Below are 17,486 nucleotides of genomic sequence, written 5' to 3' on the forward strand. Positions count from 1 at the left end.
AAAGGTTAATTTCGCGGCATCTCAGCGAGCAAGAGATACTCAAGTAGGGGAGATAAATCGTTCAGCAGGTATTCCAGACGTGTTCTGCATAGGAGGCATATGGAGGAGGGGTGATTGTGTTTACGAGTGGGGTTCGTCCATCCTGAACTTCTGTTCTCAAGTCCTACTTACTGACATGAAGTTTAGTAGAGGAGTAGTAATAGTAGCTTTAATCGGCTTTTACCAAGCAAAATCCAAATTACAATAAAATAGGTCGCAAATAGGTTTGTTTTCAAGCAAAAATATTGTGTTACAATTTTATGTACAGATTAGGCAAAATAAAATACAGTAGTAATAGATTTCTTTCAAAAATAGCTACTTTTAAGGCAATACTGGTACAGTATAACCAGGATTATAGCAGGGATCAGTGAGAGGAAGTAGCACATTATAGATAAGACAATCTCTTATAGACAAGGCATAGTCATTTTCCAAAGAATTGGTGATTAAGCTGCTTAACCAGTCTCATCAGTGAGATGGCAGAGAATGGAAGCAAAATACAAGTGTGAACCTCTAAAAGTTGAATCTGCCAAATATTTTGCAGTTAGCCATCACTTCAAAAACTTTGGAGCATCTTCGTCCTAATCCCAGTACATTATGTAGGTGTTCATTACTCATATTAGTCCTATAAATTTGAATTCAACACACACAATTTTTAGCCTAGATTTCATGAACTGCATTGGTCACCAGTATGCTTCCAAATTCAATCAAGGTGCAATTATTGCCTTTAAAGCCCTACACCAGGGCCCCCCAAACTTGGCAACTTTTAAGACTTGCGGACTTCAACTCCCAGAATTCCTCAGCCAGCTATCTGGATGAGGTCACAACCTGCCGAATTCTGGGAGTTGAAGTCCGCAAGTCTTTTTTTTTTTTTTTTTTAAACAAGTTTTATTAATTTTTAAAACACACAAATTATCATTATTCATTACATGTTTAAACCTTTTTCCTTATAAATTTAACAAGTCAGATAAATTATGATTCTGTTTTAAACCATTTCCATATAATATACCAAAACCTCTTATTCAATTTCTCTTTACTTCTCTTTACTCTTATTCAATATCATTATTATTATTTCATCTGTTTCTTTCTGACTTAGTTACCATTATTCTCATTCTATATTTCTACAAGTTTTTACCAATTCTCCCCCAAAAAGACATATACACACAACACACAAAACATAAAAAAATATCTTTTGGAAAGTAACTTGGACCCAGGTGTCTCTCTCTTCATGGACTTCAATTATATTCATGCTCATCTTACATATCATTACTTATTTTATTTACCATTCTAAGCCTTCTATATTAACTTCTCCACATATTTCACACTTCTTAATTCTACCTTAATTAATCATCTTAGTTTGAATCATTATATTTGTATCTTTGTCCATTTTTATCATCCCTTTGTCTCATCCCTTATAAAAAAAAAAGAAAATCAGTTTCTCCTGAATTCATTAATCAGAGTATGATGCCTTTCTATCTCCCCTAAGTTAATCAAATTAATCTTTAAAATAATATCTAATACCCAATCAGATTTTGCTTGGTACATTCTATCTAACTAATACATCCAACACAATTAAATGCATAATTAGAGAATAAATCCAAATATTAAAAAGAAATACTATAATAAAAATTTTATAATAACATCAATACCATAATTTTATTAAACTCTTTAATTAAAACAATATTCTAAACCTCTCCTATTATTAAGTTTTAATACCAATCATTTTTAAACATTTTAACATTTTAATCTCTTATCAACTCTTAAACCATTGCAATACTACCATCTCATCTTATGTACCTTGCAAAATCTTTTTTTTAAAAAAATTATACTTTATCCATTATCCATAAAAATTCCTTTTTTCCATTCAATTTCAAAACGTTGTAGCTTTTCTCCACCTTTTCCTTTCTTTCTTTTCCCAACAAACCTTTCTACCCCCTTCTTCTAGCCTCTGCCTTACCGGCTTCCCTTCTCTGTCGTATTTCTTTTCCCCTTTGTTTACACTCATCATATTGGTTTTGCACTTTATTTTTCCCTTTCTTAAATGTTGTTTTAGATCTTAAGTCCTTAAATCCTTTAGTTTTCTTCTTTTCTCTTTTTTTCTTTTCTTTCTCTCTTCCTTTTTCTGGATCAAATTCTGAGATTCATTAAAGATGGCTCCTTCCTTTCTTTCTTGTTCCTCTGCTGTCTTCATCTGTTGTAATTTTTGTTGATAATTAGTAAGCGCCATTTCTAAGAAAAGAAAAGCTTCTTCCACACCATTTCTCAGTTCCTCAACAGAAAGAGCCATTATAAATCTTTTCTTTTCTTTTCTCCTTCTTTCTTCTTACAACAACCAGAATATTCAAAAGAAAATAAAAAAGATAAAACAGTCCCAAAGTTATCAATCAGTCCAAACCAAGGCAGAGTTCTCACTTTCTCCTTCTGGGGTGATATCAATCAAAGAGAAAGAAAGTCCAAATCTGTTTAAAGTCTTGTTACAATATATTCTAGTCTTCAAATCCTTAAGGCATCTGCTCCAACAAATCTTAGCATACAAATATTTTCTTTTTAATCCTCTCTCTTCCCACTCATCGCTTAAATCCAATTTCCACCTAAAAATAGGTTTCTTAATATCCAGTTATTTATTCCGTAGGAAAAGAGGGAAAGCTATCCTTTCAGCACCTTCCAGCAGCCGCTTTTTTCCTCTTCTGGCAGGTATTATTCAGAAAGTCATACTATTCAGGAATTTTATTAAATATGTCTTAGAGTCCTAGGAGCCAAGAAAAACTTTCTCCTCTCAATCACTTTCTCCACTTCCTCCTGCGCATTCTTACCCGGCTGCCAGCTTCTTTGTGGCGGCCATTACGGACCGCCGCTGCACCGTCCTGGGAAAAGGGGTTCTGCCGGCCAGGGAGGGGGTCTGCAGCACCCCAAACCCTTCTCCGGATCCCCTACCTTCAGCTGCCCCTGCAGGGGCAGCCTAGCTCCGCACCCGGCTGGGTCGGAGCCCCAAAAACGGCTAGCGCGGCAGGGATCGCGCAGCTTCGCAAATCCCTGCCGCTCGCGAAGCCGACAAACCGGAAGTCGAAGTCCGCAAGTCTTAAAGTTGCCAAGTTTGGAGAAGTATGCTCTACATGATTAAGTTATTTGTGGGACCATCTGCTTATGATTGTACAGTATCTACCTGTTATGTTAGATCTAAGAGTTGCCCCAGATCTTGTCCGTCAGGGTGTGTCATGTGGCAGAATCCTAGAAGAGGCTTTTTGATTGTATCATCTGCCCTCTGGAGATCAGACTTACCACAATCCTGTTGATTTTTTTTAAGGCCTTGAAAATCTGGTTTTTGTCTTCAATCCCCCAGATGTGTGCCTAAGTCCCTATCGTGGCTATGTTGGTTTTTCTGAGCTGCTATATATGTTATAGTTTTGTTTTTAAATATTTTAAATAGTATTAGTTGCCCAGAATCATGAATTTGAGGTGGGCAGTCATTTGAAATGAATGAACGAGGTATGGTGATAATAACACACACTGTAGGGCAGTTGTATTACTTTATGGTGGCAAAAACCCATTAAGGTTTTAGTAGCATCTTTCCTAATTGTATTAGAAGTCACAAGCTTGATATGGAATGAAACATTTTGATGGCAACCTCCCATTCAATGATAGTATTAAAGCTTCATTTCCCCCCCAAATGGTTACTTTAAGGGAGGTATAAATGCTATATTACTTTCTTTGTTCTGAGGCCTGATGGCAAATTTGTGTTAATCTTTTGTGTAAGGTTTGCACCGTTCTACATAAAATATAGAGGGGCATTGCTGGCATATATCGATTAGAGGGAGACAATGAAAAAGCCTCTTTAGTCTTGTACCTATTACCTATTATTGTGATAAATTAAATCTATCACAAAGAAAATATAGCTAATCTTACATTTTGAAAACGTGGTTAGCGGAAAGGAAAATAGGGCTGAGCAAGTCTATGAAGGTTGGCAAAGCAGGAAGGTTAGCAAAAGAAGATAAATGAACCAAGAAAACCCAGTATATTGTTTTAAATATTTAAGAATAGTACTGAATATAAAATAAGTATTCAGTGTCTGAAATGTTTCATTTGATACTCAAAAATAATTATGGCATAAACCTTAATATACCTATTTTAATCAACCATGAAACTTGTATTTTCGCAACTGAAATGCATCTTGTGGGAAAATACAAATTATGATCTTTAATGTTGACTCACAATGGTCACAGTTGATAATAAAATTGAATATGAATGAACATAAGGTTAAGGGTGGAATAAATGAGTCATTAAAATGTTCCAAAATATCTCTTTTGTTTTATTAAAATATACAAGAGCTTTTAGGTAATGACTCTTAGCCCTAGTCAAGAGATATAATGCAACACTGCCATCGTTTCCTGGGGTGGGGATGGGAAAGAGGAAAATGAAGAACAAAATGTGGAAACACAAGATTACCAAAATAAAATAATCTAGTTTGTACTTCCAGTAGATTTCTATAGGATGGATTCTGAGCTGGCTTTTCTATAAAGACCTTGTCTGTTTAAGGATCTTAAACAATTTACTCACAGTCTCTCTCTGTCTCTCTCTCTGAATGGTAGCTTTTGTTTTAAAATTACTTTTTGAAGAAAAGGGGGGGGGGGGGGGGGACCCAACCTTAGCTGGCGAGGCTCCGGTGGGGGCGGGGGGGCTTTCAGTCGCTGGGGGGGCTCCCGGTGCTCGGTCTTTAAAAGTGCTTTTGAAGGGGGGCTCACGGAAGCACGTGGAAGGCGTCGGCGGCCCGGTTGGGGGCACTAGAAGACCTTTGCAAAGCTTCTAAATGAACCACAAACTACTTAAAGATTCTACCCAAATTCCAATGTGGATAGAAATACTATTTTTCTGACATCATTTCAATCCATCTCTAGAAGCTAGCATAATTGCTGAGTCTTTTGAAATAAAAGATGATCCCCACAGACCCTCTTACAAGCAGTTGGGTCGTGAAAGGTTGAACACATTTTTCATGTCTTTTAAGTTGATTCCAAATAAGGTTGACTTTTTATTTTATTCCCATTTATGTAGTTCTGCAGTAACAGCATTTTGTATTTCAATGTTTCTAAATCTGTCAATGTTTCAAGTTATCTTGATTGGCATAAATAGGATAGTTTCTCTGGTTTTCTCTGATTTGATTGGTTAAAAAGTATATGTTTTTGAGAGAGGCAGTTTGAATGAATACTTGAAACTAGATTAGATCATTCCCTGTAGTATATCCTGCAAATGGTGCTGTTTTAGGATGCATTTGTTGCACATTTATAAATAATCAAACATTACGTGGATTCAATGCTCTCTTGACAGAAACAAATAAACTTAGGATGTTAGACTGCTAAAATATGGCAGGAGAAAGCAAAGCAATCATATATTTAAAAGTCAAATTGCTAGGATTCAAAATATGTGAGACCTCAGCTGTAGTTATATTTGTGGTGTGAATTTATCAGCACACATGATAAAGCTAAGATGAATTAGAAACTTCCAGTTCAAAACTTGCATATCACAACACTTAGCATTCTTAAGGCACTTTTTTTGTACTCAAAATGGTACAAACACGTCTGGAAGGTAAGCGTGTTAATTTTGGGGTATAGACGTATGCATACATAACTGGAAGAATGTGACTTAGTTCATATTTTCAGATTCAAATCTAGCGTGTCACTAAGTACATTCTTCCAACTTCTACCTGCTACAGGAATAATACTGATCTTATTCAACTGTTGTTAAAGTTGCTGAAGAAAATCTATGAAATGCTTCCAGTATCAGGATCTTTAAAAATACAAGAACAGTCTAGATAGGAACTTATAGAAATGCCATGTTTAGCAGCTAGTCAGTATTGTTTATTCATGTCTGTAATTACTATTTATATCTTCAGTTGTTCAGAATAATCTTTAAGAGGAGAACACATCCTGGACAATTAGGACATCTCTACATGGTACTGTTTCCATTCCCAAATTACTTCAAAGCATTTGCAAATTAGTCATAAGGTCCTTCACTTCTGACAACTCTTGATGAAAACAAGAAATAGCATCAACCAGTCAGTTCTTTCTGTTACCAACCAATAGAAGAGTGCAAAAGTTGTTCATCAGATTGAGGTATTCCACTGAAAACCAGTCAGCTTATTCCTTAGACTGTGCAAAAAGAAGCAGCCTACACATACTATTCATTCTTCCTCGGCCTACTGAAAAATAATGAAATGTATTCATAGCAATAGGTTGATACACATGGACTTCATGAAAACATTTGGTCATATTATTTCTTTCTCTTGCTACCATTACTTTTCAAAGACTTTATAGGCACTATTTTGAATAATTATGAGATGAGAGTGGGAATGTGGGAAAGTAAGTTTCTTATTAATGTATTTCTTAATACATTAATTATATTCCCTATTAAATCAGCATGCGCTTGGGTTCTCTGCATAAAAGTCTATTTTAACTGGATATGGGTTACTCTACTCACCAAAAAGGCAGCACAATGGCTCAGCAGTTGAGACGCTAGGCTTTCTGGTTGTGAAGCCAACATCCGGGGTTCAAGACCTGACAGCATCATGTGACAGGTGTGAGTGCCTGTCTTTGCCTAGCCCCTGCCCAGTTTGAAAGCATGCAAATGCAAGTAGATAAATAAGTATTGTTTTGGTGGGAAGGAAAGTGTTCCATGACATCATGCTGCCCATATGACCGTAGAAATGTCTTTGGACAGCATGGCCTTGAAATGGAGATGAACACCGCCCCATATAGTTGGCAATGACTAGCGGAGTAAAATCTGCAGGGATATCTTTCCTTACTCACCAATAAGCTAAAATATTACCTTTCTCCATTATTTATTTTTGTCCCCTCATGCTTCCTTAAATATTTTTTTTTTTTTTTGAGAAACAGCTCCCATAGAGCCAATGCATATTTCCAATGAATATGGTACATACTAATAGATCACTGTATATTTCAATATCAGATTATACAATGTGGGAAGATACAGTAGCTATATTATGTATGCTTTTTGGTATTATGTGAAACAGCTACAAGCACTGTAAGTTTGAATTCAAAATTTAAAAAGGAGCATTGTTAAACAATAACAAAGGAGTCCTGGACATTTCTTAGAAGTTAATTTAACTTATGTAACAATCATTTTCATGTATCAGAAGCAATGGATTTCATAAAGCAATCATTAACAACTGCTTAAGCTAGAAGGGGATTGAAGAGTTCCTGTTAAGGCCCCATTTATCCAGTTAGATAAAGATCCACTGCCAAGCTAGTCTTATTAAAATGAAAACTGAAGTATTTTATATGTATGAAGCACTATTTTCAAAGTCTTTCAACATGAAATAACCTGCACCAGGTTATTTCATGTTGAAAGACTTTGAAAATAGTTTTTCATTGTTTTTAAATGTCTTTTGTTTCACAAATAAAATTATAATTTAAAAAAACATGAAATAACCTGCATAACTATGTAGAATCATGCACTGAAATCCCATGTATCTTTTCTCAGAAGTATAACCTACTTTGCTCAATGAAATATCATTTGTACAAGTACTTTTTTGGAATTTTTTGTTAGCATCCTACCTATCAGCTCTTAAGTCTGAGCTCAAATTGTAGTTAGTTCAGCCTAAGACCATGTGTACTGAACTGAACAAAGTCCACACAAAGTAATTAAATGTTGTGGTTTGGATTAACAGCATGTCACGCTGACAGTCTCTTGTGGGTTACTGAAGGCTGCTTTATACATACAAATTGATCTATGTGTATAAACACAAGATTCTGAAACTAATGGCATTTCATGATATTTGCATATAGGAAAGCAAAGATATGTGATCTATTTTATACCTGAAAGTCCAAATTAATGCTAGAGACTAAATTAATAATTTTTATATTTGTACTTCCAAAAGTGTATCTTAAATTTGCTTTTCTGTTTCAGTATGCTTCTATTTCAGTTTAAATACAGTATTTTTTTAAAGATTCACATTCAGAGTAAAACAAATGAAGAACCCAATGACCAGAAATGTATTTTGTCCTAAAAAGATTTTAAAAATTACCATTACTCAAAATTGCATAATACATTGTGACTGAGAGATACTGTTCAGCGTTTCAGTGAAATTTGTAATAGAAAAATTAATCTATGTCCTCAGGGAAGCTAAAGTTAGAAGTAGATAAAAGAAAAGCTACATTGTAATTGTTTCTTAAATATTTATTTCTATTGTTTATATTGTCAGTCCCTATTTGTTTTAAAACATCTGAAATTTGAACTTCTAGCAAAAATATACATTTCAGTTTGAGGATTGCTACATTGTTCTGCCATCACACTTCTCAGCAAAAAAAAAAAAAAAGGTACACTCTTCTAGTGCTGCAAATAGTGCTGCAAATAGTGCTGCATCTCCTGAAGAATAGTAAGATGCAAGGAAAAGAGGCCTTCAGTAAGAGTGGCTAAAATGAACGTCTAAGGCAGATGCTGAAATATAAAAATTACAAGCCATTCTTTTAGTGATTTGCCCACCTGTGGCTCCTAAAACATGAATTCTCCCAATAAAACACATTTCATATCACTCCTGCAAGATAGAGGTAGAACTTCCCACTTATTTCATTCTGGAAATAGAAATACAACAAAAGCAAATGCTGTACATCTGTGCTGAGTTGGAAGAAGGGACCTCGCTTCTAAGTTAGTAAGGAAAACAACATTCTGGCTACTAATACATGGTAGATATGTCAAATTGATTAATGGAACTATCCTATGCATGAAAATCACAAAGGATTCTTTATTATGGGTTCAACTATAGAAAAACAGCACTATAGTATTGGCAGTCTGAAATTGGAACACAAGGAAAAAATGTTTGAAGCAAAAAAGGTAACTGAGGAATATTATGGCTGCAAAACAATCTCCAAATAATTTATTTCTGCATAGATGTGTACACGGTCCTTTAAATATTTTAAAGCATTACCACCAGCAAAAGATATTTTACCTGTCTCCTACAGGTCTAGTCTGGATTTTTAGGGTGGCTGGCAAAGAAAGGATCAATATTTTTAAAAATGTATTTCTAGCAAGGAAAATACTTTCTGCAACAAGACATAAAATAGAGAAAATTATTGATCCATTTTTCACTAACTTCATCAATCTAATCAGAAATCCTAACTAGATGCATCTATTAGGCAAGTTGTTAAACATAAGTCTATTATCAAAAATGTGCTTTGGCTGCAAGAGTATTCCACAGCTTGCAAAATACATTCTGATTTTTGTTAAAAAGTTGGTAGTAAATTACCTAGATCAGGGCTGTCAAACTCATGGCCCACAGGCAGGATGCATCACGTGCTGGCCACACCCACACCCGGTTTCGCGAAGGGGAAAAAAGTCCTGATACGTTTGACACCCCTGACCTAGATTATAATAAAATTTAAGCAACACGGTTGTCCAATTCAAATTTCCATTTAATTACCGTGTTTCTCATATAAGGCTGGGTCTTATTTTTTTTTGAGTCCCGAAAAAATGGCTAGGCCATCTTTCTGGGGGTGACTTAATTCCCCCCCCCGTTGCATCTTTGGGCGGATGGCGACGGCTTGGATGTTGACCTCGGCGTTGGTGGGGCACTTCGTATCAGGGTCAACGCAGGCAGCACCATATCCTGGTGTGCAACAAAAGTACTTCCTAACAGCAAGCCCTCCCACCATTCCCCCCCCCCCATTTCGCATGTTTTAATATAGGCCTTAATTTGGGGGGAGGGGCATAATTTCATTTCATGCCTATAAAACATGCTGGGACTTCCTATTGGGGGAGGCTGTATTGTTGGAGAAACAGGTTTCAAGATCTCTTTTTTTAAAAAAAGCATTTGTTTATTAAAATAAAAAAGATACCCAACCTCTGGATCGACCAAACGATATATTATGAGTCATAATGGAATATTAATTGGCTAGGATAGCTAAATAATCAAACTAATGAGGCAAAACAAACAGTTGCCTATCTCAGTACTGTTTACAGTGATTATCAATAGTACTCCAGGATTTCAGATGTCTCTCTTTCCAAGTCCTACCTTTAAACAGAAGCTGGCAGTGGCACCATGGCAGTGGCATAGGTTTATCACTTGTCTCATGGTTCTTTTTAACTCGTGTCAAACTTGCAGCCCAAGGGCCGGATGTGTCACACACTGGCTACGCCCACCCCCGGTTTAGTGAAGGGGGAAAAAGTTGTGATACGTCACATGATGACAATGTGATGCCATGAGTTTGACGCCCCTGTTTTGGAAGCTTCCTCCATGTAAAGCTCTTGCTAAACACTGCTTCGTTTGCCCCTTCCCCCAAAGAATGGTGGCACTTTTAAAAAAAGTTAGTTTGAAAATATTGTTACTTATTAGTATCATGAATTAAGACTGAAAGTTTTTTGTCAATTTCTATATCCAAATCCAGAAATGAAAATCTAAAGTATTATGCAGAACAAGCAGAAAATCTACATGATTTGAGCTAAAATGTCAGGACAACCAGCCAATTTAAGCAATTTTTGCATCATCTAAAATCCAACAATATATACTGTACATGTATATATGTACTATTTTTGGTATTCATGGTTGTTTTAATAATAGTTTTTCTTCTCTGAAAGTTAAGAATCCATTTAACAATGTAGCAAGAAAAACATTACCACAATTACATGACATTGCTCTTAATGCCACATTTAACCAACATGTTGATCTATTCTGCACTCAGTCAGGACACATTGGAAGTTACCAAAGAAAGAAATCCAACAAAATTCACATTACATCAACTTGGTGTTGGCATAATGATTCCATATCACTGGCACATCAATGTGACAATAAAATCCTCACACCCAAAGAATCTTCTATAGTAAAGAAGAAATATGCTGATGAATTATACAGGCATGATATTCCGCTCTGAAAAAAAAATCGGGGCCGGCCAAAAGAGACCCCCCGCCGCGCGCCCGGGGAGCGCCCGCTGCTTTCCCTCGCCAGGGCCGGGCGGCAGCGTGTTGCACGGAGGCTGGTCTGTGGCTGGCCCAGCTCCCTTTTCCTGCCGCTCAGCGGCCTCCGCTCGCACCGCCCGGGCTCCACTCAGGTATCCGGCTGGGGCTGTCAGGAGTTGCTACCGCCGGCGCAGCTCCATGCGGCTCCAGTCCCGCATTGCCTCGGGAAGGGAAAGGCAAAACCAGGAGCCGCTGCTGCCGTTGCAAAGCGCCGCCGCGGCTCTTCCTTTTTGCCTTTCCCTTCCTGAGGCAACGCGGGACTGGAGCCGCGCGGAGCCGCGCCAGCAACTCCTGACTCGGGGCCTCCGAGGGGAGGGGAAGGAGAAGAAGGGGTGGGGGGGAAAGGAGGGGGCGATTCCCAAAAAAATCAGAACTCCGATTTTAATCGGAAGAATATCATGCCTGATTATATTAGCAAGAGTTGTCTGGCACACCTATGGAATAAAGCAGGAACAATCATGAAAGAAAAAGGAGCCAAAATTGTATTGTAACCCAATTCAAATGCTTGAGAAATATTAAATTGTCGTGAATCTTTTATAAGACCCATTGAGAAATAATTGTTAAATGTTTTCTGAACATAGAATACTTACCATAACACAATTAAGTTGTCCTTGACTTACAACCATTCCTTTAGTGAGTGTTTGAATTTACAATAGCACTGAAGAAATAACTTATGACCAGGCCTTGCAGTTATGACAGTTACAGCATCCTCATGTTCACATGATCAAAATCTAGGTGCTTGGCAACTGGCATGCATTTACAATAGTGGCATTGTTCCAGGGTCATGTGACAGCCATTTACAACCTTCCCAGCCAGCTTCCAACAAGGAAACTCAATGAGGGAAGCCAGATTCACTTAATGACTGCCTGATTTACTTATTGACTGTAATGACTGACTTAATTGTGGCAAAAAGTTGTAAAATCAGGCACAACTCACTGAACAACTGCCTTGCTTAGTAATAGAAATCCTGGTCCCAATTGTGGTTGTAAATCAAGGACTACCTGTATTCCTAATTACTGATTATGAAAGGGTATAATGTGTTTGTGCTTGTGGGAAAGACACAAGTGCAATTATTAAGAATCCTCCTCTTGGAAAGGACATGATAAGAGGTTGCACCACAGATCACAAAATAAAATACTATTCACTATTTACCATCCATAAATCACCCCGATTTCACAAGAATCTGACTGCTGCCTTTTAAAATCTTTCTTACACTGTATTCTCCCCTCCCCAAAAGTGAAGTACTCAGGTGATCAGAATGATTCTTTTTTCTCAGGTGAGTACCTGAACAGAGAGGGAGAGGAAAGCCCACTTTTCTATGTAAATAAGCAAGCATTATACTAATTCAGGGGTCTTCAAACTTGACAGCTTTAAGACTTGTGGACTTCAACTCCCAGAATTCCTCCTCCAATCATGTTAGCTCAGGAATTCTGGGAGTTGAAGTCCATGTCTTAAACTTGCCAAGTTTGAAGAGCCTTGAACTTCATGAAGAGCTTCAACAATCTGCAGTATAGAATAAGCAGAGGCATGTAAAAAGCCATGTGGAAGACAACCCTTTCAGCCAGAACATCTATTTTTGTGCACTGAGGTTGAAAACTAAAGGCCTTTCCAGTAAAAGAATTTCTAAAAGGAGTGTTCGTACTCTTCAGGCAACACTATTTCTTTGGGAAATTTATATATTCACATAATTTCCTTGTAATATCCCATAATTTATACTTAGGGCCAGCCAAAATTTTTGAAATATAAAAATAACATGTAACAGGATTGTGATGAAATGCTATTTCTGTACCTGCCAATTGAAGGTACTGCTTGCTTGAATTGGGCACAATTCATGTTATCTAATATAACAATTCAAGTACAGAGTGTGTATAAATACCATAGCAGCTCTGGAATAATGCTGAGTTGAACTGTAGCAACAAGTTTCATTTAGTGTATGTTAGTTTCATTTAATGTATGTTAATGGAAGCCCTCTGGTCTATACCCAGTGGTAAATTTCCAATTTTCTACTATAAGCCACTATATGCAGCATAGATCAATCATCTAGTAAAAGCAATTCTAGTAAAGAAATGGAAGACGCAGGGATTTCTTTGCTAATATACAAGCATTTGCTGGATTCCATGGCTTTCACCTATCTGATAAATAAAAGCTCCTCAGTACATGTCCTTGTAGATTTCCTGTAAGAGAGGGTGCAGAGAAGTCTCTGTCTCAGTCTTTTTGATCTTCTGCACCAATTGTGCATGCTCAGTCACTAACTGTCTCAAGTCAGCCATTTTTTGCAGCAACTTAGGAAAGAGGTATTGAATGTCTGGGTGATTAGCTTGTAGATGGAACTCAAGAGCTTGGAGAATATTGTCCTGTATCGCCTCTACTTGTTTAACATTCATTAGGCCAGGGCGGTCTACAAGAAAAGAAACACACCGAGTTATTTATAAAACATTTGACTTTGTGACTTACCGTATTTTTCTCAATATTTTTATATTTTTTTCCTCAGGAATATATAAGAAATAAATGTCAGACTATCTTGTTCCACAGTATCATGCTCAGGGAGTTTCTTTCATAGAGGAACATTAACTGATATTAAACATCCTCTCCTAGACTTATCTACAGCATATCTACAGCCTCAGGGACAAAATCATAATGATGTTGAATATAAAAGATGGCAGAGAAATTGGGGGAAACCATCAAGATTTAAGAACAAAATCAATTTCAAGCAAAATAAGAAAACACAAAAGCATGACTCTGTGTACTCCATCCATTATTTTTTCATGGAAGAATAAATATTTAGAATTTTTAAAAAATCATCTTAGACTTCTTTTATGAAAGGTTTTTTTTTTAAAAAAAAAACTATGTTATCACTATTACAAACAAGTTCCCTACAGTAAAATTCATTTTCTTTTTCTATAAACGAGCATCTAAAAGCTATCATTTCCTTTAAAGATAAGCAATATGACACCTTAGCTGATTGAAGATGATGGGAATAGAGTTTTCTCCCTCTAAAAGATAATTTTCCTCTACCGTTATAGCTATAATCATTCTTTTTATTTATTTTTTCCAAAAAGTTTTTAATTTTTTAATTTTTACACATCTCTTTATGTGAGCAACGTGATTCCAGATTATAACACTTGTACATAATCATACTTTCATTTCTACCAATCTTATATAATATCATCACATATCATTATTCATTCCACTCATCTTTAAATAAATTTCCATTTCATATTTTAATCCATTAATTCAATATCAATATGTCATCCAAATATAAATTCCCAGTTCTTTATCCCCTATTATTTCTGTTTCCGCTTACGACCAATTTTATTTAACATTACTCATCATCATTATCCTTAATTTTCCCTAAGCCAATTATATGATAAACAATCTAAAAAGGGTAAAAATAAAAACCACTATATTTAGGATCCAAATGGTATATCCCCTCAATCTATCTGATTTAATAATTCATTCCCCAACTTTAAACATATTAATATTAAATAATCAACTGTATATTTTAAAACATATATATATTAAAATATCCTTCCTGAAATAGCTAAAATAGCTTCTTAATATAACTCATTTCATCTTCACTTTTCTTATAATCATTAATCATAATCATATTTTTCTTCCTTTCCACTATCCAAAATTTATCTATATATTTTAATACATTTCCATTCCCGTTTTAATCTTCCAATGTTGGGGTTCGTAACAGCACACTTTATATACAGTTATATATATATATACATAATTATATAATCCTAAAATAATTTCCAACAAATATTAAAACTAAATGCCAATATACATTCCCATGTGGTATCCCCCTTATACAATCCCTAACCCTTATCTCTGAATCTCATAATTTTGGCTAGGTTTCCCTTTTCTAAGTTTCCCCCGTCTTTCTTCTTTTTTCCTTCTAGTTTTATTTTTATTTCCCGCTGCCTATCGGCCATGTTTCTCCTCCCCCACTTTTCAGTTCTCTTTTTTGGAGTTTCTTCTTATATATTCCCTTCTTCTTCTTAGTCTTGAGTGTCTTGTCTCTTTTATTTATTGTCTATAATGTCGATGTCTGTTTTACATCCTTTTATATCCTTTGACAGTGATCCTTGTTCTTCATGCTCATCAAAACTATTATTTTTCTCCCTTTGTTCTTCCACGAGTTGCAACGCCATTACTTTACTCAGCATTAACTCCACCAATCTCATTCTTTCTTTAAGCATCTCTCTCACATTTTGAAGCTCCGACTTAAATTCTTTGCTTATTACTTCCATTTCTTTTGTCTGTTGGGTTATTCTTTATTTTATTAAAAGTCAAGTTTTTCTATTATAGTCCTTATCAAGAGTCTCCTTTTGAAGCTTCCGGGGATCTTGTTACAACCAGTAGTTTTCCATAGAAACACACAAGAAGGAAATCTTTAAACCTTAGGTGATGCTCTCTGTATCACTTTCTTCTTAAAACTCTTTATGCTCTCTGTATCACTTTCTTCTTAAAACTCTTTTATTTTTAATTCACTTTTCCATAGTATTAACATTAAATTTAACCAATTCCAAGTAAGTCCAAGAATTATATGTGATTAGAGACTAAATTTGGAATAACATACAGAATTGGACATTACTTAGGCATTGGATAAAATGCTATAATCATTCTTATAATTAACAGAAATTTCCAAATTATACCAATTCATTATACATAGTGAAATTATGGGGGTTTTCCTCATATTATTCAGAAAATAGTGAGATAAAAGGTTAAGGATTCTTAGTTCAGTTATTACAGTCTGGTTATAGCACAATTAAGATTCTGCAATAGAATGACAGCCAGAATGTACAATAATTAAATGATTGGACTACACTATATTAATTTCACATCAGTAGCAATACATGTAGCAGTACTTTTTAGAAGTGAGAAGTCCTAGATTTACCCTTAGTAATGAAAATTCAGTTGGGTATTTTGGCCATCTTGCTAGGATGTTATTGTATGGAAAAACTTGAGGAGAAAATGTTATATATGATGTTTTGAATTTGTGGAGGAAACGCAGGATCTGCCAAATAAATTTAGTAGTAAATATATGCTGGTCTGTGACTGTAATACAATTTTGATTAGTATTGAATAAAATTGTTTGATAATATTTTTACTCATCCTATCATACTGTTAAATTTAATATCAGTAATATTAAATTGATTTTATATCCACACATATTACTCTCATTTTATTACCATATTAATAGCAGGAAAGTTTTGAATGGTATCTAACAGATTTCTGACATAATTAAAATTATACACTGTGAAACTGCTACCCATTATTGTGACATAAACTGACAGAGAATGATTTATCAAATGCTCTGAATGTGATCTCTTGCTAAAAATGAATTACCTTTCCCCCTTGCTCAATGTTTTTCTAATCTCTCACCTCCACACAAGATGATGGCAGCTACAAACAGAGACAAGTCACTGTCATCTAACTCCAGGGCATTGAACTTCACAGCAAATTCAAATTTGGGCTCCATGATTTCGCTGAAGGGCTTGCGCAAGCTGCGCAAGAATTCACGTGTCACAAAAGCATTGCCATTGGCCACCAGAAGTCCATCCTTGTTCATGATGGAGGCAAGCATAGCAAAGATGGCCTCGTGTACCCCATATTTCAAGAGAGTTACTTGATCATTAAGATAAAGGCTGATGAAGCTAGGAATGCTCTTGGCAAATTCAGTGAGTTCCCGCACGGTCTCGACTGATGTACACTGGCAGCGGTAAAAAACATGAACTCCAATCTCCTTGTATGGTGGCATCCCATTTATCAGTTGTTTCCACACCAGACCCTTTTCAGCTTGCCACAGGGTATCCATGTCATGAATCACAAAAGGCTATGAAGAACAAAATATAAAGTTAGGATTTGGTATTGAGAAACCTACCAGTAGCCACAAAGGCAGAGTGTGACAATGCTTATTATTTACACTACTGATCATTTAAAGCCTCCCTTTTTGTTCTAAAAAACAGAATACAATGTACAAACTGAGAACCAGATTCTTCGGGTAAATGTAGATAAGTCAAACCAGGTTGAAAGGCATCATTATTTTTTATTATATGGAATTATATAAAAATAATAACACTAAAATTCAATTTATGTCTTTATTATGTCTGACTTTCAGGTAACTTGAAGACTGTCTTCTTCATGTAGAATCAGTCTATCCTGTGGAGTCATCTCAGGTGGGAATACTTAGGATTTCCCATAGGCAGAAGGTAAGAAGAGTGGGGGCCCCAGAAGTGTTTTCATGGGATGCTCTGCCCTGTGGGAAAGCCTTTCATGAGAGGTCTGATTAGTATGTATCTTGGAATTTTTCACAGAACTGTGAAGTTTCTTTGTGGAGCTTTTGAAACCTAAATATGACTTCTATTAAGTTGGGTTATATTTGTGGTCATTTCTATTGATAAAAGTTTTAATTGCAGTTTTAATATATATCTTTTACTGGAATGTAAGTTGCTGGCAATTCATTTAATTACTGCTATCTATAA

At 35.8% G+C, this 17,486-nt stretch overlaps 1 protein-coding gene and 1 long non-coding RNA gene across 4 annotated transcripts in view; one reads left to right on the plus strand and one right to left on the minus strand.

Annotated features, from left to right (window-relative positions):
* Positions 1-50: 50 nt before the first annotated feature.
* Positions 51-17,141, plus strand: LOC148131172 (uncharacterized). The gene is made up of 3 exons (XR_015748532.1): positions 51-68; positions 585-635; positions 17,123-17,141. It is a non-coding gene; the product is annotated as an uncharacterized LOC148131172 (long non-coding RNA).
* The window catches only part of PPARD (peroxisome proliferator activated receptor delta), a 30,899-nt gene continuing 26,275 nt past the window's right edge, over positions 12,863-17,486 (minus strand). For all 3 annotated transcript variants that reach the window (XM_087959809.1, XM_026680353.2, XM_026680351.2), the window contains 2 exons: positions 16,387-16,837; positions 12,863-13,393 (listed from right to left, as the gene is read on the minus strand). In XM_087959809.1, the coding sequence (XP_087815935.1) occupies positions 13,146-13,393; positions 16,387-16,837 (699 nt within the window). In that variant the 3' untranslated portion in view covers positions 12,863-13,145. The remainder of the gene's footprint in view (positions 13,394-16,386; positions 16,838-17,486) is intronic.

This window comes from Notechis scutatus, chromosome 3 (genome assembly GCF_049901735.1).
Source record: "Notechis scutatus isolate UNSWTSFEM ecotype Mainland chromosome 3, rNotScu1.2, whole genome shotgun sequence".
NCBI lineage: Eukaryota > Metazoa > Chordata > Lepidosauria > Squamata > Elapidae > Notechis > Notechis scutatus.